This window comes from Filicampus tigris, chromosome 20, assembly GCF_054856515.1.
Source record: "Filicampus tigris isolate MCC_2025a chromosome 20, RoL_Ftig_1.0, whole genome shotgun sequence".
NCBI lineage: Eukaryota > Metazoa > Chordata > Actinopteri > Syngnathiformes > Syngnathidae > Filicampus > Filicampus tigris.
The window spans coordinates 12,793,238-12,820,779 of NC_141236.1; the positions used below are offsets into that span (position 1 = coordinate 12,793,238).

At 45.0% G+C, this 27,542-nt stretch overlaps 3 protein-coding genes and 5 non-coding genes across 14 annotated transcripts in view; 6 read left to right on the plus strand and 2 right to left on the minus strand.

Annotated features, from left to right (window-relative positions):
- Positions 1 to 18,329, minus strand: part of bmf2 (BCL2 modifying factor 2) — a 49,261-nt gene extending 30,932 nt beyond the window's left edge. Inside the window, exons 1-4 of one of the 4 annotated variants that reach the window (XM_086019263.1) lie at positions 17,588 to 18,329; positions 15,239 to 15,333; positions 15,078 to 15,149; positions 4,457 to 4,516 (exon numbers count right to left, since the gene is read on the minus strand). The gene's annotated coding sequence lies outside the window, so the exon portion shown is untranslated. The remainder of the gene's footprint in view (positions 1 to 4,456; positions 4,517 to 15,077; positions 15,150 to 15,238; positions 15,334 to 17,587) is intronic. The other 3 variants (XM_086019265.1, XM_086019264.1, XM_086019266.1) reach the window with 3 other exon arrangements.
- ptk2bb (protein tyrosine kinase 2 beta, b) lies at positions 957 to 20,396 on the plus strand. Of its 4 annotated transcripts, XM_086019251.1 has the most exons (34): positions 957 to 1,103; positions 1,279 to 1,432; positions 7,218 to 7,354; positions 7,579 to 7,672; positions 9,692 to 9,921; positions 10,743 to 10,921; positions 10,987 to 11,074; positions 11,308 to 11,387; positions 11,464 to 11,526; positions 11,615 to 11,669; positions 11,756 to 11,896; positions 11,977 to 12,051; positions 12,571 to 12,672; positions 12,770 to 12,887; positions 13,099 to 13,138; positions 13,217 to 13,251; positions 13,338 to 13,382; positions 13,504 to 13,601; positions 13,755 to 13,836; positions 13,926 to 14,026; positions 14,410 to 14,525; positions 14,603 to 14,703; positions 15,255 to 15,344; positions 15,637 to 15,841; positions 16,449 to 16,557; positions 16,626 to 16,685; positions 16,757 to 16,879; positions 18,123 to 18,275; positions 18,477 to 18,512; positions 18,593 to 18,617; positions 18,920 to 18,954; positions 19,042 to 19,176; positions 19,319 to 19,399; positions 19,466 to 20,396. In XM_086019251.1, exons 5-34 carry the CDS (start codon positions 9,721 to 9,723, stop codon positions 19,679 to 19,681), a joined length of 2,988 nt encoding a protein of 995 aa, XP_085875377.1. In that variant the 5' UTR covers positions 957 to 1,103; positions 1,279 to 1,432; positions 7,218 to 7,354; positions 7,579 to 7,672; positions 9,692 to 9,720; the 3' UTR covers positions 19,682 to 20,396. The 4 variants fall into 4 exon arrangements, with proteins under 4 accessions (XP_085875377.1, XP_085875374.1, XP_085875376.1 ...); XM_086019248.1 differs by having other exon boundaries at positions 18,123 to 18,512; XM_086019250.1 differs by lacking the exons at positions 957 to 1,103; positions 1,279 to 1,432; positions 7,218 to 7,354; positions 7,579 to 7,672 and adding an exon at positions 8,605 to 8,705 and having other exon boundaries at positions 18,123 to 18,512.
- On the minus strand, positions 19,813 to 27,484 carry chrna2b (cholinergic receptor, nicotinic, alpha 2b (neuronal)). The gene is made up of 6 exons (XM_086019252.1): positions 26,915 to 27,484; positions 22,879 to 23,030; positions 22,564 to 22,608; positions 22,352 to 22,461; positions 20,889 to 21,951; positions 19,813 to 20,342 (listed from the first exon to the last, which is right to left on the minus strand). The coding sequence occupies exons 1-6, from the start codon at positions 26,985 to 26,987 to the stop codon at positions 20,217 to 20,219; spliced, it is 1,569 nt and encodes a 522-aa protein (XP_085875378.1). The 5' UTR covers positions 26,988 to 27,484; the 3' UTR covers positions 19,813 to 20,216.
- trnal-uaa (transfer RNA leucine (anticodon UAA)) lies at positions 23,350 to 23,432 on the plus strand. The gene has a single exon. It is a non-coding gene; the product is annotated as a tRNA-Leu (tRNA).
- On the plus strand, positions 23,673 to 23,755 carry trnal-uaa (transfer RNA leucine (anticodon UAA)). Its single transcript has one exon. It is a non-coding gene; the product is annotated as a tRNA-Leu (tRNA).
- On the plus strand, positions 23,998 to 24,080 carry trnal-uaa (transfer RNA leucine (anticodon UAA)). The gene has a single exon. It is a non-coding gene; the product is annotated as a tRNA-Leu (tRNA).
- On the plus strand, positions 24,323 to 24,405 carry trnal-uaa (transfer RNA leucine (anticodon UAA)). The gene has a single exon. It is a non-coding gene; the product is annotated as a tRNA-Leu (tRNA).
- Positions 24,566 to 24,648, plus strand: trnal-uaa (transfer RNA leucine (anticodon UAA)). Its single transcript has one exon. It is a non-coding gene; the product is annotated as a tRNA-Leu (tRNA).
- Positions 27,485 to 27,542: the final 58 nt, after the last annotated feature.

A 27,542-nucleotide genomic window follows, 5' to 3' on the forward strand; every position in this document is an offset into this window, starting at 1 on the left:
CACGCGGCTCACATGCGGACTTTCGAGGTACTCCCGCTCAATCACGCACGCCTCGGCAATGGCATTTGACATGCAACAAGGCCAGCAAGTTTGCATATGAAATTCTCACAATATTTCTCATCAGATTTATTTCTCTTTTTGTGAATGCATTTTGAAACAATCCCAAAACAAATTTGTATTAAATCCAAAAGCCAGATTGAAAAAAGAAACAAACCCCCTCCCCCCCCAAAAAAAACAGTGCCATCTTCCGGCACTAGCGGGGCTCTCCTGTCGCTGCCCCTAACGCCACATTTAATTGAGGTGCGTGCAGGTGCGCGTCTACTCTGCGGAGTAAAATCCAGGTCAAGTGAGATGACACAAAGCCACACATGTAAGAAAAAAAAAATGAGAGAGTGTGGTTGATTTAGCAGCTCTTTGAACAGCGTTTGCACTCTTAAGCTCTTTTGACGCCTCACGCTCTCCTTAAATCCCCGACACGGATCCGTCAAACGTGAACACTTTGTTGCCAAGATGCGCCTCTTAGCCCGACATCTTTCCTTCGGTTAGCTTTGAAGCAGCCTGGCGGACGTTTTGTCAAATGCCACTTGCAAAAATGGCCCAGAGAAGCAGGCGACTGGACCTTGGACTGCTTGCCTGCCAATCGCAGAGTACTTACAGACAAACCATCCATGCTCACATTCACACCTATGGACAATTTGGATTTTTAATTTTTTTTTTTCCATCCATTCCAGCACCGCAAAAAAAAACATTTTTTCAAACTTGCTTGTGCTCCATGTAAATGCAATCACATGACAAGACAGATGTTTATAGTTACAGAAAGGTCTTTTTGCCCAGATACAGCCCGAGTGTGTGAGCATGTGCTTCTAAGTGTGTGTGTGTGCGGCGCAGCGGGTGGGGGGGGGTGGGGTGGGGGGCGGCAACTTGTTTACAGCTCACACACGCTGCACGGAGCCCTCTCGACAGGGGAAGAAAGACAGCAGCGGCAGAACTCGACGGGGCCAAAGTGCACCGGCGGATGGGATAAAAATACTGCCGGTGAGCGGCTTCAACGAGCCTTGCAGGCTTTCAAACATCACTATCCGCTGCCATCGGCCCGCTCAAAAGTAGGTTAAACCAAATCTCCATAATATGCAAATGCCCCCCCCCCCACACACACACACACACACACACCTTTGTGAACTATTGGATTTTACTTTGTGGAAGTTACCTTGAAATTACCTGTGGTTGCTACGCACCTACGCACAGCCAAGTAAATCTTTTGTTACCTGTCCATTTCAGAACAAAACAAAGTCACACAAGAGTGCAGCCAATTTTCATAATTGCCGCAAACAGCGTTTCTCCACCCAGGACGTGATCAGTCGGGCAGGGCAAATATCCACAGGGCAACTATTACACTGACTACGTCGTCATCATATCATGCCGATGCCAAAAGGTAAGCAGAGCTGCAGTTTTATTTTGTATGCAGCTTAGCATTAGCTAACAGCGTTCGCATCAGGTAGGCAGCACATTGAACCTACTGAAATACACTTTCTGAAGTCCTCTTTAGTGTCTGCTTTCACTGCCTCACTGTCACCTTGAGGAAATTAAAAAATCCAAATACGAGGCAACTAAGAACCGCGATGTAGCCGTGCTTCACTGTGCCTTACAAAAGGGGGGGGGGGGGTAACCTTACATCACGAGCTCCTCAGGGTGACCAACTCATCAAGGGACTTGGTGCAAAAAGGAGCTCCGCGGTCTTGATTGGTCTCAGTGGGCCATGGGGGGGTTTTGGAGGTGGTGGGGGGGTTGTTAAACGTGCACTCAAATGCTTTGCATTATGGAACATCCTTGCTCACACCAACCCATGAACTCTGGCACAATCCGCGAGAAAATGCCGTTTTGGTACGGCAAAACGAGGCGAGCGCAGCGCTACGGCCACAGATTCAAACACCCACAACGGCGCACATGACACCCACATGACACCCACGCGCGTTTAAAGAGTCTGGCACATTGTAGCGATGAGCACTGTTGCGGCAGGGCGGGCGGGGGGCTCCGAAAAGCTGGAAAGAAAGAGAAAGGGGCGGGGCGAGTGTAGAAGAATGACATCACCCTCCCTGAAATGTCACCATTATCTCAAGCCTTGGCTTAGCTGACTACAGGGGTGACATCATCGCTCCGGCAGGCCCCTCCCCCCGGCGCTTCGTCTGAGGTGGGCTGTTTGTTTGTGCGCGAGTGAGAAGAGCGCGCGTGCACGAGCGAGCAAGCGAGCACTTTCCAGGGAGAGCGCGAGTGCATGTTTGCCTGCGCGCCTTCTTTCCTGCCTCGACGGCACACAAAAACAACTTTGCTTCCATTATATCGTCGTCGTAGTCATTTATCGTGGCCGTTGCGTTCCAGAACCCCCCCGCAGTAGACGAAAAGCCAACAAATAGCAATCATATATTTGTGCCATTCTCTATTCTCCATAATCTTTCCAAACTTTCCTAAACTCTTGTAAACACTTCTTAGATGACCTTCTTCTTTTGTTTTACAGATAATCACATCGATTGTTTTGAGTATTCACATAAACATTTCTAACAATCTTGCATAATGCCAATACAAAATCTGCATGTGAGGTGCAGGCATTGATTTGGTCCACTCGGGGATGTATCTTTACGTTCAACACTGTAGTATCTGTGACTTTGAATGTGTGTGGCTTTAAAAGGCGGGGTCTGGCCTGCTAAGTGACATGGGAGTCAGCAAATGAGAGAAGTGTATTTGTGTAAGCTGGTTCTGCTTTGCAATATTAATTTATTATTTATTCATATTAAATTATTGTACAATTAAAAAATGTACGATACAGTGTGAGCGTGAAAAGTGATCCGCGATAAGGCAACGGACAACTATGTTTTGATTGTTTTTTTTTTTTAACTAATGTAGCACATGTCAACAATGTAGTCACGGCAGTCACCTTACGTGACAATTAGTAAAAGCATTGACGGTAATCAGTGCATGAAACTAAAAAAACAAAAGCGACACAGAATTAGCAACATTGCTGCTCAACTCGTAACTTTTTCACCTCAGTTTGATGTTTAATTAATTGGACAATCTCAAAGGGAAAACTTCAAATCGATAACATTTAGTGTCCATTACGAATAAGTCACACTAACAACGTAGCAGCCGTGGCTAACGTCGGCTTGTTTACACTGCTAATGCTGACCTAGCATTGCTAGCGCCGCTTTTTTGTCGAAGCTAGATGTGCGTTCTCCGTAAATATTTATTATGGGTACAGTATACACTTTTATAGTTATATGTTATGAATGTGCATGCTGTAAGATTTGCCAATTTTCTCTGGAGGTGGAGCCTCAGCATAACTTTTCATTTTAGTCTCATCTATGACTATACAAGGAATTTGTTGGAATGGTGAATGGAATGCACGTCTATCAAGATTGCTCTTGCGCTAGTTTGAGCAACTGTTGTGTTGAAGTGCATTCCCCACCCAGACGAGTGTCAGCATTGGGAAAACCTCCATATATGGCACGTAGTACTACCACCAACAGCCAATCAGACGCAGGTATTCAGTAGTGAAGATCACCACGGGCACGGCTGTTGGGCTGTTTATAATGTCACTACACACCTGATGTGAGTCAAACCATAAAAGGTGAGTCATGTACGTGCAAACGGATTGTTGGAAAACAAAAGCGCCGTTTGAGCGTCCGATTACCATACATGCAGTGAAAATGCATTGTTCCATGATTTGTTGGAACATTTTGCTGTTTAAATATATAATGTTTCATTTTTCTTTTGTTTTAGCACAGTTTTGCTGTGTGGCAAATTAACAGCTTGAAGCAAGCACACTACGCTTCTAATTTGGACACCAGTGTCAAAGTCGGTGTTATCCAATGGTTTCTCATTTCTTGACAGCGAGAGAGTAGAAGCAGGTGCTAAGGAATTTTAATTAGTTTAAATATATTTTAAGCGGGGTTAGGGATATTTTTATTTTTCATGATGCACTCTCACTTGACACACCTCTTACGGCAGCTGACGGTCATTAAAAAGCAGCCAAGCGCGCAGGCAGTGTCATCAACGCCCTTTAATGTCCAAACAAACCCCAGAGGGGAACGCCTCGGTCCATGCCAACGGGTCCAAGTAGACTATCTGACCTTTGACCCCTCAGCACTCCATATTCGGGAGAAGCCTCTCATGAGCTTCAATTTAAATTTGATTTTAGGAGACTGTTGGCTAAAAGTCAAAAGAATGAAAAAGACTTATTCGGAGAAAGGACTTTTTTTTTTTTTTTTTTAATAATATTCGATGGCCACTGAGGTCAAAGTTACATTTTGGAGGTGTTACTTCAGGCACAGCAAAGTCAGTTGTCAATCTCAAGCAACGTTATTCAGGCTGATTATTGACATTAAAATAAGTAGAAATGCATAATTTTCAAAGATACTGATCAAAAAGGTTAAGGTTCGATTTTTAGTAGAAGAAAATAACTCACCTTGTCGCTTGCCCAAAATCAGCTGCGATTGGCTCCAGCAACTCGTAGACTCTGAACAGACTAAGGGCAATAAAATTAAAAAATAAATATGATATTTAGTCAAATGCTATTTTAAAAAAAAAAAAATCACCACATGGACTCCTGCATCCCAGAGATCCTGAACAGGATGAGGGTTGCGGGAAAAAAATATTAAAGACAAAAAAAAAAAAAAAAAAAAACATGCACATCCAGGGTTTTATCGTCATCTTCAATGACTTTCAGTTGTGGGTTCTACCTTACATTTTTTTTTGGTACAACACTTCACAGGGTCCTAATTGTATATCATTTCCACAAAAGCTTTTCCGGGGCTCTTGTGAATTTTGTTTTTTTTTTCAACCCCAACAGTTGCCCCACCCCCTTCCCACAATCTATTATAATGCAGCCACGGTTTATAGTGGGCCATTTCACACCTCAGCGTACACTGTGTCCCCCCACCACGCTGAATGGGCATGAGCGAGCCTCCACATTAACACTCCAGACCCTCGCACCTGCTAACCAAAACCGACCTCCCCCACCCTCCTGCAGGCGCTCATTCCAGCAGTCAAAAGGTGAACAAATGGAGAATTCAATCGTGGGCATACGTTACTACGAAATGATGCATCACACTGCATCTCTTTGAAAAAAGACAACTCTGTAAGGGGCATTTTTCTATAGCATCGCACCTCATACTTATGCCACAAACCATCACTGGCCACGATGAACCGGGGTTCACTCAGTCCATCGTATGATTTGAGGACACACAAGGAGGAGTGGTGGTGAGGGGTTGGGATGTGTAAGATGAAAGCATTCCAGGTCAGCTCTGGCAGCTTCAGGGCGGAGTCAGTGGTCATTAAGGTGGGCCGGCCGGAGCGAGCGTGGCTTTTATAACACTTCATTCCACCGCAGCAGTCCCCCTAAAAATAGTCGAGATATGTCCCACCCAAAATGTCTTGTGGCAATACAGTAGTTACACAGTCAGCAGTACCATCACTTGTTCCAAAGGGAGTGGGTAGAAAAAAAAAAAAAGAGGAGAGAGTCATGCTGATGGAAGAAAGCTTCACAGGAGTGACAATAACAAAGCACCACACATCGAGTTATTTAGTGTAGGGTGCCTCCTGTGGAGGGAGACTGAACTGCAACTTCAAATCAAATGACCTAGTATCACCATTTTGACATAAAATATCACATAGAAGCACCCAAATGTATTTATGAAAAAGTTCAATTTTTCAAATCTAAATAAAAACATGTAGTATTCTTATAATACACTTCATAGTTACAATGATTATACTGAAATACTTTTGTAACTTCCTCAACAAGTAAACCAAATCATCATATCATCAACCATATTATTTCGTACAACAAGTCCGATAGCTTAATGCTATTGTATAGTGGGAAATGCTATTGACGGGCTAACGGAAATTAGCGTGGCTGTTATGGTAATTGTGAACCTTCAAACAACTACTACTTTTACACACACATAGCAGCAACACAGACAAACAGAGCATATAACAATACTACAATACAGGAAAGTTGCGGCACAACGTTGTACGCAGGACACCGAAAGCGCACAAACGACTCTAAATTTGGACTTACCGGTACTAAGAATCTGCGATATAGCGCTGGCGCAAACGAGGGGCGATACAGCGCAAGGTCACTTAAGCTACTCTCTCAGTTGAATGTTTTGCATCAATATATTGATCTTCCTTTTATGTATTGAATGACTTTGAAAGGCTTTTGTTTTTAAAAGACATAGTAGTGGCCTTGCCTTGCTGCTAGCGTGCGAACGCGGGCAAGTCCCAGCCACCTGTTGTAGATTCTTGGCCTTCTACACGGGCGTGCTTTGCTGTTGTTGTTGTTGTTGTGCCCCAGACATGAACCCCTTACAGCTGTCTGCGTTGCACAGTACTGCGCCAAAAAAGACCCTCCCCTGGTACAGGGGCACTGAAGGATGACTGGGTGAATATAAAATACGTGTGGAAAAACAGATTTTGAAGCGCGTCCTTGGACACCCACACAAACATTAGTTCCCCTTCTGTCAGGCCGTATATAAATATGTCAAACTTTGTTGTTTCATGTAAATGTATGGATGTGCTTGTAAATAATAAAATGAGAAATAGATCAAAAGCTAACAAGCTAACAGTCAGCATGCTAAAATATAGCACGATAGCAATAAAGTGTGTTTGGAGGACTGAAAACAAAGAATATTCAATGAAATTAAATTATTGAAGAAGAACTTGTGTTCCAAAGTGTGCTATTTCTTGAGTCGTGGCGTCCTCTGGTGTTCATAACTGATAATACACAATAATATTGCAATGTTTCCAAATAAGTCTGTCACTTGACGTTACCTTAAATGTCAATGACTGTTGAACCCAACTTATATTTCCTGAATTTTCTTTTTAGCAAAAATTTGAACACAAAAAATCCCAAAAATTGACGTTTTATGGAATTTATCACAAATGTTCCATATGCGAGCCCTTGGTTACACAGCATACATGGAAAGTAAACTGTATTCCATTTCGTGCCAAAGCATATGGGGATGTACGGTTGTCAAGGCCTCAGTTACCCAAGAGGGGGAAAAAAAAAAAAAAAAAATCACTTTCTTTAAACTTGTTAACGTTATGAACACATTGCCTCAAAACAAAACCATTAACTCAAATTTTTTATGAAGCCCGTTTCAAAATATTTCAAATCCGTACCACTTCTCCTCGGCCATTGTGTATCTGTTTGCCGTGCGCTTTTGCAGCAATAAGGAAGTGTTCCCACCTCCCTTCCACTCGGCAGACGGGACGTGAGTGAGAGAGGCCAGCTGCCACACGACTCTCTCACTCTCTCACAAGTGGAATACGTCTTATTACTAACGGATTTAACACACAATTACAGGTAAGCGTCCACTTTTCTTCCTTTTCATACAAAACAACTCTGCTGTGCATGTATGAAAAATAAATGCTGTGACACACCTTGGTTATGTAAACATGCAGGTAAAGGAAACCAAACACAAATAGGCCAAGATTTTTCCTTAAAAATCATCTTTGTGGTAGTTAATGAGCATGTTGCTCGTGTTATACATGTGTAAAGCGTCTCTATTTCTTTGTTTTTCTTCCAAGTGATGAAATGACTCGCAAGGAGTAAAAGACGTGGTCTTAGCTGCCATTTTCTCTGAGAGAGACCTTTGCCGAGGAGCGGTGCAAGTCTGTGCAGGTGAGCACACAAGCTGCCACATTGCAGCGGCGCGTCACCGCCTGCCTGGAGTCAACTCGCAACATGGCGGAAGCCCTCCACGAGTCGCAACTTTATTCGGGGTTAATCGGACCTGCTTTAAAACATTGCGAGTTTGGGTGCTGACTCCCATTAAAAAAAAACAAAAAAACGAAATCTGCAAGCTTCATGCTTACAGTCAATGCAAAACGCTATGAAAAGCTAACAAAACTAGCATCGATGTCGCAGTGTTAGAGCAATATAAGCGACGGATATTTGAACATAAAAGATGCAGCGGCACATCTAGACAGGCACTATAACAACTCAGCAGCATATAGTCGTTATACCATGCGGAAAACAACCACTAATACGGCCACTTACTTTAGCATCATTACCATCTTCTTTGTTTCTATCCAAATATATATGTTGTGCGTTTCCCTCATGGGGAAAGTCACTGAATGTAATTTACCTTGTATGTATGTACCCGGAAGAAGCCAGAACATGACTATTTTCCAGTAGAAGCCCATTTTAGGGATGCCCTAATCATAACGGGTTGAAGTTAGCTTTCCGCTTTGTGCGTATTTGCGCCACTCGTAGCCGTGGAATTTCGTTGTCATTCTTCACAATCTGACACGGACACAAAAAGAATGGAATGAAAGGCATCATTCACGTCAACGTGTAGACTGTGTGTGAACACGAGTGTCTTATTATGTTTATGCTGGCTTTCTTTTGGGAGACTGATCTCCTTCCTGCACTGCTTGTTGTTACCATAACAGGTCAAGTGTGTTTGTGTGTGTATGTGTGCGCACACGGATGGATCAATGGATAGCTAGATGGCGAGCGAGATAGCGAGATAGCTGCGCAGTACTTGGAGGAACTCCAACTAGGGAAAGAAGATTGACTACGGTGGTGTCTGGACCCGTTCATCGCTTGAATTAGGAATTTATTTCTCAATTCCACAAGCGTTCTTCCCGACTCATTTGTCTTTCACGTCAAGTGCGGTCGATCCATCCGTCCGGCAGCCTCCCACGCCCAGGTGATGGCGCAATACGCTCCGCCCTCTCATTCCCTCGTCCTGACACACACACACACATGGCCCTGCTAGGGAATGCATGGCCTCAGGCTAACAAAACACAAGCCTGAATACACAAAGCAAACGCAGCACGCCGAGCCGCCTTTCGCAGAGAGAGGGAAAAAAACAAAAACAAATTTTGACGGATTCTGAGGTGGGTGGATTCGTGTTACGGAGCAGTTAAATATTTTAAGTTGTGTATAGGGGTTTGTTTTTAGAGTTAAAGCGCCCGTTCTCGCGCCGTTCGCCGAGCTAACGCACTCTCAGTTTGGAATTTAAAGCAGGTGTGCACGCCATTGGGTCCACGTTGCCATGGTGATATGTAGCTTGGCTCTGAGTTAGTCTATCTTAGTTTAGCTTTCGAAATACATACAGTCATGTCGTAGCTAAATATAATGAAAAAAGAATTGAACCGTTTTTGTTTTCTCCTGCAATTGTGCTGCTCATTCTGGACACTTGGGGGCAGTATAAGACAGACAGCTCCTCTTGGCTCATCATTACGGCACTAATAGTTTTCCGGAAAGGATTGAGAATATACGCCTGAGTATTGTTATCCTGCCTCTTCTAGCAAAGCTTGTGGTCAGATCATCCGTTGCGTGAATGGTAACGACGCCCTAACATAAATGCTAATTGTTAGCCCAGGTGTGTATAGTTTCCAATTTTTTGTTATCATTCGAGTAGCAGACGCTATGTGGTTGCTTTGAATACGCAACTAATTATTCTCTTTGTTTTATGTTTTGCAAGAAAGTGCCCGACGCTTATTGTAAAGCGTCTTGAGTTGAGTTTACTGCCACCATACGGCAAGTCAATGACCTCACTGTAAATTTCAAAACCTAAACGTTGAACTAAAAAAATGGAACTTCCTCTCATGAAAGTCAGCGAGCTTGCTAACATCACGTTAAACGCTGTAGAAACGTGCACTAATCTGTTTTGGGGGAAACACTTTTCAGGATGATATGAGGCCCACCCGACCGTGAACATGTACGAGGTGATGTCCGGCGACACTCTGTCCTGGAAGGTGCCCAGCCCGAGACAGAGCGCCACCGAGCCAGGCGCCAACTCGCTGCCGATCGCCGGCAACGGCGGGCCCGTCAAGATCCTGAAGGTGTGCTTCTGCACCAACAATAACCTGGGCAAGAATTTCAAGCTGGTCAAGTGTGACAGCTCCTGGCAAATCAGGGTGAGTAGTATGAGGAGTGGAGCATTATTTTGGACCGTTTCTATTACTAATCGGTTCTGTTGCTTGTTTGCTTTGGATCAGAGCGGAAAGATATGATTCATTTGTGCTTTTCTGAACCTCACGACACACAAAAATATGGCAATAATTTAACACTGCACATGGACAGGAAGGCCCACGCTAGCACAGTTTAGCACAACGGCTAACGATCAAAGGCGACCCGCCTAGCTTATTGACCAAACGACAATGTGAAAACGTTAATGGATGACTAAATGATGCCCTTTGACTAGAATTTTCAGACATAAAACATACATGAACAAGCAAGAGGCAATGACGTAAAATCCATCTTGCTAGCATAGTTGAACACAACGGTTGACGAACAAGGAGTAGCAGCAGCAAGTGGCACTATTCATCTCACTGATCAACAAAACAAAAACATTGACGTAACATCCATCTTGGCGCCTGTTAGCGTAGCTTAGCACAACGGCTAAAGAACAAAGGAAAATGGCCAGCTTGGCCACATACTACAGCTGTCTAATGAAAAGAACGTATATGAGAATTTTCGTGGCAATGACGTCGGCTCTATCTTAAGAACAGAACATATGACAACAAAGTGGACTATGTTTGCATACCTCCAGTTACGGTTTGAGCAAATCGTACATAAATACAGGGCAAGGTTCAAAGTCTTTGTAGGGCGCACCGATTTGACCATTATTGGGTATTTTAAAAACATCCAATTTTAAAATTCAATGCTTTACTTCATGTTTTTTAATAACCGAAAAACACAAAAATGGGGTTAAAAATGAACTTTGGTTCACCCTCAGGCGATCATCCGATCCATCCTGATCAGCGGGCGTCTGGGTCCGAACGTGGAGCACGCGGGATGCTTCGGCCTGCTACTGAAGCACCTCAAATCTGAGGAGCTCCACTGGCTGCACCCCGAGTTGACCGTGGAGGAGGTGGAGCAGCGCTACGAGAGCAACCACGTGGAGGCCGAGTGGAGGTAAAAGCCCCAGAGTTCTCCTCGAGGGGAGAGCGCGCTTCACTTTCTTGTCATTTCATTACCAGGTATGACCTTCGCATCAGATACATCCCCGTCAACTTCCTGGAAAAGTTCAAAGACGACCGATCAACGCTGGTCTACTTCTACCAACAGGTCATTGAAAAGGACGATTGCTCTCAACTTTGATTTTTTGTTTTTACCCAAAGTGGTCAATGGAGTTAGGAGTAGAGGCCGGTTGGATCGCTACAGACTCTTTCATCATCTATTATCGCGTTAACACAATGACAGACAATAGTGAACAAAAACCTGTCATTCTTTCGGACGACTCGATGTCGGATATTTGAATTCTTGTTTGTGATCTATTTTTGTTTTCGATTTGATGTCAGGTGCGAAGTGATTACATGCAGTATCACGCCAGCAAGGTCAGCGATGGCATGGCGTTACAGCTCGGTTGCTTGGAGATCAGGTGACGAATACACTGAACGGCAGCAATGGCAGCTTGACTTTGAGTGTTTGATCAGTGCTTTACATTTGCTTTTTAGGAGGTTTTATAAGGACATGAACGCAAAAGGGCTTGAGAAGAAGTCCAACTTTGAGCTGCTCGAGTACGTTCACGTCGTTTTGTTTTTAAAATGGCAGCTTTGTTGAGTGGCGCTCGTTGCTTTAATTCTTACCGTTTCGCTCTACATGAAGAAAAGAGGTGGGCTTGGACCTTTTCTTCCCTCCGGAGCTGATTAACAGCATGAAGGTAGTAAACTTGTTCCACCTTTGTGCTCTGTGTGTAACTTTTTCGTTTGAACGCAACTTTTTTCATTTTGCCTCGTCGTGGTCCAGTCAAAGCAACTCCGCAAGCTGATCCAGCAGACGTTCCAGCAGTTCGCCACGCTCAAGGAGGACGACTGCATGGTCAAGTTCTTCGAGACGCTCAAGGACTTCACCAGTTACGACGAGGAGGTTTTCCCCTGTGAGCTCGTGGTGAGTGAGGAGGCCGCGCAATTCAAGATGGCCGCCAGTTGGTTGTTGTTGTCGTTTACGCGGACGACGTGCATTAACAGCAAGGTTGGAGTCTGGCCGTGGAGCTGGTCATCGGCGGGAGGGGAATCCGCCAACGCACGCAGAAGAACTCGGCGGTGAGCATGGCACGGATTTGGTTTTCGAAAAGCACATTTGAAAATTTGTTGATGTGGTCGACAATAACATGATGGGAGGCGTGTCCGAAGTCGAATAATCGACGACATGATGGATTTTTTTCAGCACGGTATGGCAGCGCCTGAGCAGCAAATCGAAATTCATCTGTAAATTGGGAGACAAGCTGCAAAATGTTTACATTTTGAATCGTCATTGTCAAGTGCCTTTGGCACATATTAGTTTAGTCATATTTTTTTTTCTATTATTATTTTAATTAAGTAGCATTATTTACATGGGAAAATGTATTTTGAAATATGTGTATACTAATAAAGGGAGACAAGCTGCAAAATGTTTACATTTTGAATCGTCATTGTCAAGTGCCTTTGGCACATATTAGTTTAGTCATATTTTTTTTTCTATTATTATTTTAATTAAGTAGCATTATTTACATGGGAAAATGTATTTTGAAATATGTGTATACTAATAAAGACAACATCTGTAAAATCCGATGTCTTCCTCAGCCCGTTTTTCTGGCTGACTTCAAGCAGATCAAGAGAGTGCAATGTTTGTCCCAGGCCGACGGCAAGGCTCTCATCAATCTTGATGTCGAAGGTGCCAGACAAGTACGAACCACCCCCGGAACACCGCCCCCCCCGCCTCAAAAAACACGCCGTCATACCCTTTTATCCCCGTCTCCAATTGTCATTTTGTCCCGCACAGCACCTGTCCATCAACGTGGCCACCGTGCCCATGGCCGAGAACATGATGGATCTCATCGACGGTTACTGGCGCTTGGAGAACAACTCGGAGGAGTCCATCATCTACCGGCAAAATCACGGTAAAAAGCACATATATATATTTTTTTTTTAACAGAATACAATATTTTATATTTAGCGTTTTTGCAATTGTTTTGGGGCAACTTCAATTCCCTCATTCCAAATAGAAAAGTAGTGCTCTACCGCCATCCTGTGGTATCTATAGGCAAACATACACCTGGTTCCTTCGTGAAGCATCAACTTAACGTTTGTGTTTTATGTGATGTTTGTTAGATTCCAGCACGAGGAACTCCCTGCCCGAGATTCCAACTGGGTGAGTCCATTTTTTGGGCCCCCGAAAGTGGCCTCGCAATGTGAAGCTGTAGTTTTGAACCGGATGTTTTCTCCCCAGACAAAGGGAGACCAGCTGCTTGCGACACAGTATGGGTACGCTTTTGTCCTAACTCTGTGCAGTATTTCTTATTGTCTTGCTGGGTCCGTGAAATTCCTCATCAGTTATTTTGTACTTTCAGGGTCGGACATCTATTGTGAGATTATGGACGAAAGGCCCAGATCAGGTCGGTGGCGTTCACAGTGTCACGTTCAGAATGAAATAAAAATGGCTTTTAACAGTCTACGTGTTATTTTGCAAAGCTCCATCATTTCCATTCATAATTTCATCACTTTTTTTTTGTTAAGTTGTCAAGTACGGCATTGACCGCGGTGACATCACACTCGGGCGAATCCTCGGCGAGGGATTTTTCGGCGAAGTCTACGACGGCGTTTACGCAGCTGCGGTAAGTCTGACAACTACAAGTGCACTTTAGAAAACATCAGAAACAATAATCTCACTGATTTTTGGGCATATAAAAGGCCACATGCGGTTGAAATAGTGTGTGTGTGTGTATATTATTAATTTCCATGTACGCTGTGTCTTGTAACCGTATCAGAATGGAAACCAGGTGAAAGTGGCTGTCAAGACGTGCAAGGACTGCTCGGCCGACGTCATGGAGAAGTTCATGAGCGAAGCCGGTATGTTTCATCACCAATTCATTCAAAAATAACTACTTTTTTTTTTTTTTTTTTTTTTGAAATCACTTCTCCTTTGGCATGCCTGCCAGTGATCATGAAGAATCTGGATCACCCTCACATCGTCAAGCTCATCGGCATCATCGAGGAGAACCCCGTGTGGATCGTCATGGAGCTTTACGAGTACGGAGAGGTCAGTCGAAAGTCAAAAATTCAGATCCTTCGCAGATTCGCTATTGTGTTGAGGTCTGGGGACTAGCTATTCCACTCTGTGACTCCTACTGCATATGTTTTTTTGGGTTGCCGTGGCAGTATGTTTTGGGTTATTGCATCGGAGCAGCCTGCTAGCTTAACGCTAACATATAATGCGAAGCACCACAGACGGGGCTAAAGGAAATGAATCGACATTACGGTAATTCTAAGATAAATGCTGCTTTGACACACACGGAGCAGCAACACATACAAACTGAGAATACAACAATACACGAAAGGCGTAAAAATCCGATGTAGAGATAGCGATAAATAATTGATTCATCAAATAACGCTGCGAGCTGCGAATGTGTTACGTGTTCCCAGCTTGGCAAATACCTGACTCAGAACCAGAACAAGCTGAGCAACATGACCCTGGTGCTGTTCAGCCTGCAAATCTGCAAAGCACTCGTCTACCTAGAAGGCGTCAACATGGTGCACAGGTCAGCCGACGCCACAATGTTCTGCCTTACCCTCCGTCATGTATGTGCGTTTTTCACCTTTGCCTCTTTTTTTGCAGAGACATTGCCGTTCGAAACGTGTTGGTCGCCAGTCCCGACTGCGTCAAGCTGGGAGACTTCGGACTGTCACGGTACATCGAGGACGAAGAGTACTATAAAGGTTAGCGGAGCAAATGAATGCTAGCGCCGTAATCACAAACGTAGTGTTACATGAAGATCTCTTCCCTTACTCTGCGGGAGCCGCGCCGCATAATGTCACCTCAAGATTGAAAGTCGGGATGGCTTTGTTTTTGAGACAATAAGGAGTTAAAATACTTTGTAGTAGGTTAGATGTATTGAGTTTTACTCGAGCGCGTCAGTGCAGAAGGAACTGGTCAGCCACGAAGGTAAACTGTAGACCTGTTCAACTGCTCAGTCTGCTCATCGTTTTATTTATTTATTGCATCACTTTGGAGATGCGAGGATTCCGCCTGATAGCGACGAGGTAGCAACTAAGATAACCAAAACACTGAACAGAAAAATAAACACACTTACCAGCTGTGCTCCAGCAGAAGAAAACAGGAAAATGGCACCAGAGGCTGACTTCCTGATGTAAATTTCTACTTCCTGTCAAATAAATAATAAATGAATAATGATGATGATTAAAATAGCAAGATTATGATATCAACATGAAAATGTAAAACAATGATGATTGCCTTTTTTAAATCGCAGCGTCCGTGACACGATTGCCCATCAAGTGGATGGCGCCGGAATCCATCAATTTCAGACGCTTCACCTCAGCCAGCGACATCTGGATGTTTGGTCAGTAGAATTTTCATTTCATTTTTTTCATTTCATTTTTTTTTTTAGCTTTAACTGTATGGATTTTATGCTTTGAAATGTTATTCCTAGTCATTTAATTTACTACAAAGGGAGCAATACAGCCTCAAAAACACAATTAGTAAATATGGAGCATTTTCCAGCATCACTACTTTGCGTGACATGAATTCAAATCCAAAATCGCAGTCGCGTAGCCGACTGCTTTCGCTCCCGGTGTACAAAACGCGGCCTCCTAGTTGAGTTGTTTCCCCGGTATGGCCTATGTCCCCCGCAGCCGTGTGCATGTGGGAGATCCTGAGCCGAGGCCAGCAGCCTTTCTTCTGGCTAGAGAACCGAGACGTCATCAACCAGCTGGAGCAAGGCATCAGGCTGCCCAAGCCCGAAAACTGCCCGCCAGCTCTCTACTCCCTCATGACGCGCTGCTGGTCCTACGACCCCAGAGAGAGGCCCAACTTCACCGAGCTGGTGGTCAAGATCAGGTACGACGGCACGTCTCTATCCGCGAGGAGCCTTATCTGCTAACGTACACGCATCGCTGTTCAGAAAGAGAGCCATGTCATGGAAAAAATAACAATGCAACTACTCTAAGGGACTCAGTCACTGTAGTTATATTAGTTGTTCTTCGCTGAGGAGAAAGAATGTATGCCTGTGTGTATTGCTGTATTGTCTGCCTACAATTCATTGTTAAAGGGTTATAACACTGCAACACTGTATATGGTGTTTTGCAATGTGTGTTAGCATTAAGCTAGTAAAGGTATCATTCATTTGAATTCATTCATTTTGCTCATTTTACTGAGTAAAATAAAAAAGTCGGAAAAAGTGATGTTTTTGCAGTGGTCTGGTCATATGTATGGATTCATTTATAAAGATTTCACATTTTTATTATTAATAAAAGCTATAGGTATTTTTAAACATTAAAAAAAATCTAATTTATATACACATTAATTTTACATTTTGTAAAATACGTTTTTAAATGTGTTTTTTTTTTTTATCTAAATTTGAAACATTTAATACGTTCCTGAAAATTAACTTCTTGGATCCACCTTTAATTATTCTTTTTTTTTTTAACTCAAATGTCTTTGCCAGCGACGTCCACAAGATGGAGAAGGAGCAGGAAGCGGAGCGCAATCGCGACAGAGCGCGCTCCACCAAATATTTTGACACCAAGTTCAACTTCTCAGAGCCACCCCCCAAGGTAGAAGCTGCATGCTACGTGCTAAACGACTCAATAAACACATGCGCTTGTTCTTGTCATAATTGCAGCCTTCAAGAAAGAAAGCGGGACGTTTTGGAAACACGCTGAGCATCGGCTTGCACATTCAGGTACTTTTCAGCGCGGCTTCTAAGTCGGTTTAAAGAAAACTTGAACAAAATATGCGGGTGTGTCTCCGCAGCTGAACGAAGCTTTGTGCGCCAGCTCGCCGGACCTGGCCAGCCCGTGTGAATATCAGTCACCTGTGGACTCCATGAACACTCTGCCGCTGCCCATCAGGTCCCCTCGACGTCGCAGCATGGGGGTAAAAAAGACGCTCAAATCTAGACGCCGCTGACCCGTGAGCGCCTCAATTTAAGAGTTTTTCAAATTTGCGCGGACCATTTGCTTTGGAGGAGAATTCAAGTTATGAGTGAGCTTTGGACACTCGAGTTGCCACTGTCAGCTCAAAATTAGTCAACACACAGGCATTATGTCAAAACCACTGGCAACAAAAGTGAGTACACCCGTGAGTGAAAATTAGCAGAATGAACAATTTTACCTCCCTGTGGTCATAGATATTTTTCAAGCTTATATTCCATTTATCAATGAGCGGACAAATATGCAAATATTTATTCTTGTAACATTTCAAAGTCAAGCCCAACAATAAAACAAGATGGGCATGTGTGTACATTTAAATATGAGACATATCACCAGCAAAATATTGACACACACATCTTTAAATCATTACGTTTCAGCCCCTCAACACCATTGCAAGAACAATATCTCAGACCTGATGGTTGTTTATTAAGGTTTTAAGTTTAACTGGATTCAAATTCATTTCTCGTCACTGACCCCAAGAATAACTTGAAAGACCCTCTTCAAAACAATTGTTCCTACATTTCCTACCTAGTTCCCATTTGTTTTTTTCGTGGAAAGAACTTAAATTGATCGTCTTTTCCCTCCACTTTCTTCACCTTATCAACGAGTTAACAGTATCCCCTTCAAATATCCCCACTCACGCTGCGCTTACCTGCCAAATGTAGTTTTCTTGTTTTTATTTTCATAGTGCCAATTGTCAATACTCGTCTTCCATCGAGCAGCGCTTACTTCTTTTTAAAGTTCACCCACGCAGCTTTTATCTCTTATCCAGTCGCCATCTATCGAAACATTTCGCTCCGCCATGTTTCCTGCTTCCCGCGCCGGTGCGTCCACTTTTTTCTTCGTTGGTGTCCTGGCCGCGACTTTCTTCTTCTGGTCATTAAACTGACGTAGAGCTGTGTTACCTTCATCCGTGTGCCACACTGCCAACAATAGGCCAATACGTAATACTACAATACGATTAGCTTTAGCCTAAACTTAATTAAAAGTAATTGTTTTCGTCTTAGATTAAATAAAATACAATACGATTAAATAGAATAAAAAAAACGTAAGTTTAGCAATCAAGCTCATTTTGGTGCAAAACATGTCAACAAAGAATGAAACGTGACCTTTCTTGGTACTGAGTTGCAAACAAATTGTGTCATGATGCAAGCGGAATCTTTGTCGGATTGTTGCTGCCCCTGCAGGAGAACGAGTTCCCCCGAGCCGAGCCCAACAGCTGCGAGGACGCCCAGCGCCTTTGGCAGATGGAGCGTCAGCAAATGCGCGACACCTTACGTCGCCAGAAGGCGCAGATGGCGGCCGACAAAATGTGGCTGGAGAAAGAGGAGCGACTCCTGGTGGGGAACACAGCCTCGCTCGCGTTTGTCAACCCGCTCGCTGTGTCCACCTGTCCCCCGCGGCGGGTGCCAGACGACGGGATCCCCCTCGCCCGCAGAGGGCGTCCCGCTAGTCTTAAGATCGATGTGCCCCTCTTAAGTGTCCCGAAGGGCGGCTCCATGTCCGTTTGCTATAAAATGAACCTGCCTGTTCTTTTGCAGGACCCCATGGGACCAGAAGCACCCCCACCACCAATGGTAGGTTTTGTCTTCACTTGAGGTAGTTTGATCATCCAAACTGATGTTGCCTTCATCACGTGTGTTTTTGTCCTTTGTAGTCTGGCGAGGCAGATGCTGAAAATGGTAAGTAAAATAATTCAACATTTCTAAAGGAAAATAACAATGTTTGTATCAGTACGCCACTGTTAGTTGGTCTTTGCGGAGGATAAAGAATATATGACTGTGAGTACTTTTATTGTCTGTCCCAGTGCTGTGTTGCGGCACTGTTTGTGTTCATTATGTTGCTTTAAGAGTTGCAGTGCCACAACACAGATGAAAGATCAAATGTACTCAAATAAACTATGTATAAACCTGTAGAAAAAAAAAACATCTAATGAAAGAGAAAAATGTAAGGCGTACCTAATTAGGTGTCTTGTATCTTTCAGGCCCGCCATTGAAGCCTCCTCGGCTCACAGCACAGGTTATGACAACAATTCTCGCATTATGATTAATGCCAGCTTGAGTTTAATTTTGAAATGATCTTTCTTTTTTTTTTTTTCTGAATTAGCCGGCGCCCACCGCCGAGCTGGACCGTTCCGACGACAAGGTTTACCCGTGCGTGATGAACGTGGTCAAAATGGTGGTGCAGCTCAAGAACGACATCGTCGACATGCAGCCCGAGCAGTACGTCACAGTCGTACAGGTGACACAAACGATCCCAAATCTTCAATCCCGTTTCAACTTTAGTATTTGTTCCAGGAAACTGTCATCATTTATTCCCAACGCTCTGTTTTCATCATTCCGTTGTGTTTTTATGGGCTGATGAAGTGCTGTTGTGTTCGCAGTCGGTGGGGATGGCCTTGAGAGAACTGATCAGCAGCGTGGACGAAATCCTGCCCACTCTGCATGAGTCCGTGCGCACCGAGGTACACGCTACTCTGTCACGTTTTACATTTCATTGGGTCTCTTGAGTCATTTTAACCTGCACGCAGATCGAGGGCACCCAGAAGCTGCTGAACAACGACATGGCGGAGCTGATCAGCAAGATGCGTCTGGCGCAGCAGAACGCCATCACGTCGCTGCGGGACGAGTGCCGAAAGCAGATGCTGGCGGCGGCCCACAACCTGGCCATGGACAGCAAGAACATGCTGGACGCCGTCGACCAGGCCCGCGTGCGCGCCAACCTGGCCAAGCCTGCGGAGCCCTGAAGCGACGCGACGCGCCCTCACAACACGCCTTTAAATTATCCGCTCGGCCGTCTGTACATATGTTCTATACGCTGTACATCCTCGTGTGCGTGTGTCTGCTTTTGACAAAATGGAGACTTCTCCTCACCAAAGAAATTGGAGCATTTGTAATCATGACGACCACCTCAACAGTTCCATTTTATATACACTGTCGTGCGCACTTTTACGACACATAACACGTGATTGGAGTGGTATGGATAATAAAATAATCCAAGAAAAAAAAAAAAAGGGTCATGTTTGTGTCCACAGCTTGGAACAGTAACACAACTGTTGCTGCGACCCAAATAATAAATACACGCAACATGAAACGTACTCGTTCAGTAATAAATAAACCAATTTCGTTATCCTGAACGGAAACAGTCACGATAGCTGACATGCTAGCATTCGTCAATGCACACCCTACACGGTGTACGTTGTGTCTAGCAATGTTAATGTTAGCATTAGCACCGTTTGGCTCACTGAAATATAAAACGGCTGTCAGTCTAGATGTCGGAGTCTATATCATGCCCGCGAGCCAAGGAGGCAGGAAGAGGCCGATGGTGCCAAGCAGGCACACGATGATGAACATCCACAGGAAGATGCGGTCGATCACCATGGCGACGTACTTCCAGTCTTCTTTCACCTGAATGCAAACAAGCGTCAAAATATATCAAATTTATTGTTGTCACGCATTGGAAAATAATCGGCGACAGGGGAGGGGGCGGTGACGAGAAAAGCGGGCGGTGACGAGAAATAATAGTCAACAAGGGTGGGGGGGGGATTGGCCATCATACGCTTAAAAGTCATCATCGATGGGCGGGGTTGCAGACGGGGTTAGGCTGGGACCAGCCCGGAAATACACCGGCTGTTCCCGATGGCCTCCCCGCCCCAGCGTAATTATTTCAAAACAAATTGGATTGATCAAAACTTGAAGCGACGTTGAATAAAAGTAACGTGATGCTTGAATATAACAAACAGCTGGAATAAAATATTACTGAGAGCCATTTTTCTTACTGATTCATGAACCCATTACATATATTTGTTGTTGTTTTTGGGAGGTTGGAACGGATTACCGTACCTCACCGTACCATTATATGCCGTACAAAATCCAAATCATCACTCGGGATATTCGTAGCAGCAGCAGCCGCACAAATAGCAATTAGCCGAGGTAGATTTCTGCACTACTCACGCTGAAGTCGGCGTCCTCGGCCCTCAGGTGGTCGGCGATGTAGTGCACCCCTTCCAGGGCGTGGATGACGCCGGGCGAGAGCGGGAAGTCCGAGCCGGAGACTTCCCCTTTGGCGGTCGGCTTGACCGCCCCGGCCCGCCCCGCCGCCATCTGCCTGACGCTCTGCGGCGTCGGCGTCTTCTGCTGTTGCGGCGACGGCGGTCGGAAGGAGAAATAGGACGTCAGGGTCCCCAGCTCCAGATCCTCCACGGAGCGGGCGGGAGCGTCTTTGCCCCAGCTGGCCGAGGTGCTGACGCTCACCCCGGAAGCATTGCGGCCCCGCCGCCTTTCCACCATCAACCTGCGGCGCCTGGCGTTGGGCGCCGGCCTCCTCATGAACAACCACCTGGGCACCAGATCCAGGAAAACGGCGTGCACCCACCGCGGCATCTTGTGCGTGTTGGGCGAGCGGTGGTGCACGTTGAGCACGAAGACGGTGATGACGATGGAGAGCGTGACGAAGATCATGGTGAAGAGCAGGTACTCGCCGATGAGCGGGATGACCAGCGACGTGGACGGGATGATCTCGGTGATGAGCAGCAGGAAGACGGTGAGCGAGAGCAGCACGGAGATGCAGAGCGTGATCTTCTCGCCGCAGTCGGACGGCAGGTAGAAAACCAGCACGGTGAGGCAGGAGATGAGCAGGCAGGGGATGATCAGGTTGATGGTGTAGAAGAGCGGCAGGCGGCGGATGATGAAGAAGTAGGTGATGTCCGGGTAGATCTCGTGGCAGCAGTCGTACTTCTTGGTGTTGTAGGTGCCCACCGCGTTGACGATGGCCCACTCGCCGCTCTCCCAGTAGTTGTTGAGGTCCACCGAGGTCTCCAGGCGCTCCAGGTCGATTTTGGCCTTGTCGTAGGTCCACGAGCCGAACTTCATCTTGCAGTTCTGCTGGTCGAACGGGAAGAAGGTGACGTCGATGCTGCACGAGCTCTTGTAGATGGCCGGCGGCACCCAGCGCACCGCGCCCGTGTGGAACAGGTGCGCCTTGGTCATGTGGGTCACCGCAAACTCGCCGTCCGCGCTGTCGAGAAATTGAGCACAAGGCCCCCCGGCCGTTTTAGCGCCGCATTTTCGACGCAGTTCGGAGCTGAGCTTGTGTCCCTAATGAACTGTCCCCTAGCTGAGATTTGTGGAGACGCATTCATGCGAGGCCACTAGATGGCGCCACAGTCACGGCAGTTATCTTCACATGTTGCCCACCAATAGAAATAGCTCAAATTGTAAATGGACCACAAACCGGCATCCCGAATGAGTTTGAAATCACTTTCAACTCGTTTTTACAGCATGATCTATGAAAATAAATACTTACAGAATTTTCTGGGGTATTTTCAAAATATATGCGGTTACACTAACAACTCATTAAACCAAGCCCTGACATACAAATCTTGTTTCTGTAACTTTTCTGCATCTTGTGTACTCACTTATTATAGAGGACAATGTCCGGGACCCAAATGAGCTGTGACGGAACTCTGATGGATGTCACGTTGTCGTAATCGGACGGCCGCCAGCGAAGCTTGTAGTCATTCCACTCCTGGATGAAAAATCAAAGAACGCAACAGAAACGTTTGTGTGTTGAAGTTTGGAGCTGATGTTTCATTGGATCAAAGTAATAAAAAGGAGCACAGCCTCCCACCTGTTTGAGCCACACATTGGTCGTCATCATTTGGTTCTTCTCGTCCTACGGACGGGAAGTGTAAAGTGAATGTGTAAATTAAACCCACAGGCCAAAATATTAGAAACACCAAATGACAAAAAAAAAAAAATTCTGCCTTTACAAAGCCGACATGTTGAAAAAAAACACCGAATGAATGAATGTATTTATTGGTGGCGGTAATTGGCCGGCTTTTGGTTCGTGGAATATGAATGACCACATCAGTGAAATGTAAAAATGTATTGGAACAAGAACTACAAAGTTCCGAATGTGTTAGAAAGGCCGAGCGAGACTCGCCACGTCGATGAGCTGGGCGATGGACAGTCCAAACTTGACGATGACCACGTCGGAGATGTTGGGAACGGGTCTGGACCACTTGTTGTAGCCTGCGAACAGCCTCTTGAAGAGCTCGTCCTCGGCGTGAGAGTGCATCTTATCGTGACACGCCACTGGCATCGGAGGAAAGGACACATTTACAACCGGCCTGCTGTGACGTCACGTGATGATGGTGAAGCAGCGTGTGGTTCAGCGGCATGATCTATGTTTGTTGTTTGGATTACATTTAGTTTAAAGATAAAAACGCAGATTCTTTGCAAACCACTCCTCAAATATTTCAGCTCAGCTGGAATCAAAATAGGTACTGTTGATTCAGTCGTAATTCTTTTGCTATCTAAAGAAGCGCCAAACATGATGTCAGCTAACGCTTAGCATGGGGGCGAGGTTCTGGGATCGGATCCTATGGGGAAGATGCAAAAGCTAGCATGGTGGACCAGGATGGCCGAGTGGTTAAGGCGTTGGACTTAAGATCCAATGGACAAGAGTCTTCGTGGGTTCGAACCCCGCTCCTGGTATTCTAGCATAGGTTAGTCTAGCTTTTGTGGTATGCGATGCTAGGCTTGCTAACATATAGACTTCTAGCTTCTGGACTTAAAGGTGATCTGGGAAAATCATTGATAGCTATCATCCAGACGTAAAACGTCAGGTAATTCTAAAAGTTGTCAATAATTTGCCACGCAGCATTGTGAGGGCAATTCGTGGTGAGAATGTAGACAGTAGCAGAAGAAAAAGCCAAGGCAAACACAGAAGCATGTACCAGGATGGCCGAGTGGTTAAGGCGTTGGGCTTAAGACCCAATGGACAAGAGTCCTCGTGGGTTCAAGCCCCACTCCTGGTATTCTAGTGTACTATAGTGTATTCTTTGTGGACATTTGCGATGCTAGCATTGCTAACATAGAGCCAACTAGCTTCTGGACTTAAAGGTGATCTGGGAAAATCACTGACAGCTAGCATCCAGACGTAAAGCGTCAGGTAACTGTAAAAATTGTTGAGAAGTTACCACGCAGCAGCTGTGAATAAATGTAAGCTAGCAAAAGAAGTTGGAATCCCCCCCAAAAAAAGGAAACACAACAGCAATGTACCAGGATGGCCGAGTGGTTAAGGCGTTGGACTTAAGATCCAATGGACAAGAGTCCTCGTGGGTTCAAGCCCCACTCCTGGTATTCTAGTGTACTATAGTGTATTCTTTGTGGACATTTGCGATGCTAGCATTGCTAACATAGAGCCAACTAGCTTCTGGACTTAAAGGTGATCTGGGAAAATCACTGACAGCTAGCATCCAGACGTAAAGCGTCAGGTAACTGTAAAAATTGTTGAGAAGTTACCACGCAGCAGCTGTGAATAAATGTAAGCTAGCAAAAGAAGTTGGAATCCCCCCCAAAAAAAGGAAACACAACAGCAATGTACCAGGATGGCCGAGTGGTTAAGGCGTTGGACTTAAGATCCAATTGACAAGAGTCCTCGTGGGTTCGAACCCCACTCCTGGTAGTTTAGTGCAGCTTTTGTGGAAATATGTGTTGCTCGGCTTGCTAACATACAGTGAACAAGTTGCCACGCAGCATTGTGAGGGCAATCCGTAAAAAAAAAAATGTAAGCTAGCAGAAGAAGTTGAGATCTCCAAAAAGCAAAGGCAAGCACAGAAGCAGGTACCAGGATGGCCGAGTGGTTAAGGCGTTGGACTTAAGATCCAATGGACAAGAGTCCTCGTGGGTTCGAACCCCACTCCTGGTATTCTAGCGTAGGTTAGTGTAGCTTTTGTGGAAATATGCGATGCCAGGCTTGCTGCCATATAGACATGGAGGGGGGAGGCTTCCGAGCAAACCTGCCTCGTGCATGCAAATGTGTGGACGTGATTTCTCGCCCATGCTAATCGCCTCGCTGGAGGGCTTTTGGTGGGTGGGCGCACAGGTGCATTGCCAAACAAGCAAAGCGTAGCGATTATGTGAATTCATAAGTGGCTGGCCCACTTCCTGTTGTCTCAAACACACACACACACTTGTTTTCATTCATCTGTTGAAACACACACGGCAGAAAACTTCACTTGAGATCAGCTGACACCAATGGGAAGCTTGAGTGTCTGTTCGCGTTAACATTGATTGTGGCACGAGTAGAGGGGAAACTGAAACTAGTAGCAAGCGGTCGTTCCACTTGTGCGTCGTCGTCATTAACGCTAGTTAACAACTGCGTGCTCTTGTGTACCAATACCAGGTATCGATATCTAGCTGATACAGGCTTTAATCTAAGATATTAAGTATCCTGGAGCCTGTCGACACTAGTCGCCGATACTTAGAAATAAAAATCTGACATTGTGTAAGTCCTGCTCAGCAATAGTTGGCGCTATACTGCGGCAGTTCGACTCATGAGGGAATCATCAATTGCGTCAGAAAGGTCTTCATTCGTTCACAATTTTTTGTTATGGTGTTCAATGCAATTTTGGTATGGGCTGAAAAAAAAGTGGTACTGCTCTACTAATGCTACTAGTGACATCATAAAACTGTACTACTCAACATTTAGCGCTCCGCTTGTGCTGCTAGCATGCAAAAGTCAAGTAGTGCAGTTTTGTCTCACTAGTTATCTAGTTTTCGTGCTAGTATCTCAACGACGCTCTACGAGTAAAAGAGGCATTCTACTAGTGCTCTCAACTCAAATACTTGGAAATCCATTTGAGCATTTCTTTGATATTCTTAATATCCATCTCTTATTATCTTAGTCATTTTGCTAGTAACCTCTAGATGTGTCTTGAAGAGCGTGCTAGTACATGGTCACCTTTGGGAATAAACCTTCATAGGGTTTTTTTTTTTTTTTTTTTATATCCCCACGCAGCTTCCCAGCAAAGTCGATCCCAGCCAGACCTGTTGGCAGGCACAACAATGGAGCAGTTTGCGAGGCGCACCCAGCAGCTTCTCAAGCCAGAGACTTCAAATTGTCAACATTGGAGTGCCCAAAGCCTTCCAAAAAGCTGCATTACAAAGAGAGACAAAAAAAAACAACCTTTTATGGCACTTCAGTATGGCAAAGTGGAGATTTTGACTGGACTGAATTATCTTGCAAAAAATGACAAAAGTCACGATTTCATGAGCCATTCGTTACTGGAGCTCATCTGGGTTTTTCTTTGTGTAAAAATACAACAGCAGGCCTCATTAACAGGTTGTGTGTGCTGTTGTTATTTTTGGGCTTCTGTGACACCTCCGACACCAAAAAAGGGCTTTCAATGGCAAAATAATCGATTTGCACCTACACAACTAATAGATGTGCCATGAGCACTACTTATTACAACATGGCTCGAGTTGAACATCAGTGCCTTTTACATGGCAACACGTACTCTCTTTATACCATACATATACAGAATCTGTGCGTAAACTTGTCCGACTTCCACCGTGCTGGCATTCCTCTCCCACTCAACGATTTGCCGCCTGATCTTTCTCTTCTACTCAAAATCTGTGCTGATCTCAAATCCAAAACGATGCAGCGCCGCCATCTACAGGGACACGTTGATCATTACAGTGGTTTACAAACGTCCGGCAAGCTTGTCCCTCTTCCACATGAGGCCGTTGCAATACGCACTTGACAAATACTGTATAACCATCAGTGGCGGTAAATTGTGGATTCTGGTTAATTAGGGGATATTAGATTAGCACTCAAAATTTTTGTTAGTCGCAGCCTTTATACTTTTCTACTATTAAATACGCACCTTGGCTGTTTATACACTTTTGTAAAAAAAAAGAAAGAAAAAACAATAGTGGAAAAATCAATCAAATATAATTATTGTTATTAATACACAAATCCGTTTTTATGAAATTAGTGGCATAGAGAAATTGGTATTTTTATTTTACTAAAGAGTCTCCATCTAAATTCAACAAATAGAGACGATTTTTTTTCTAAATGTTTAAGAATCAACAGTGTGTCATTTCAGACAAAGGTGACGAAATAATATTAGTAAAATTAAAATCTCCCAATGCATTGTGTTGCGTTGGATGCAGATGGTGCGTTCACGTACCTGCCTGACAGAAGAGCAGCGAACAGAGCCAATTGGCGGTCCTGGCCGCGCACGGGCGCTTCGTTCGCTCCATGTGGACACGGCGACGAGGGAAGGTGCTGTCAAACTGCTATCTCGGAGCACAAAGTGTGTCATCTTGGCTGCTGCGAGACATTTCACGCAACTTTGTCGCACGCGCACTTGTCACGCGCAGCCAGCTCCAGTTTCGACCGCCAACAACTGCTTCAAACACAACAAATCAGCACCCACGCTTGCTTAATGTGCTCCAAACGCTTTCAACCTCTCCTGAAAAAACCATTTTCACTCATTAGTTAGACTATGACAGAGATGAACGCACTGCCTGCACTTTTGGAGGAGCACATGCGCACACATTCGAACTCGGCTTGAATGCCTGCTGCCTTCATGGCCGCACCTCCTTTCTCTCTCTCTCTCACTCGCTCGATATCGCGCACGCATGCGCAGTCGGCAGCCTAAATATTCGAGTACGCGTGCTCGCGCATGGAAAGAAATGTGACGCACCGCGCGCCTTGGCATACGAGCTGGATTAATTACTCCGTTACCCTCGTAACACAAACACTCGTATCTCAAAAAAATTATCTTTCACCATCTAAATGAATGGCAATGCCAT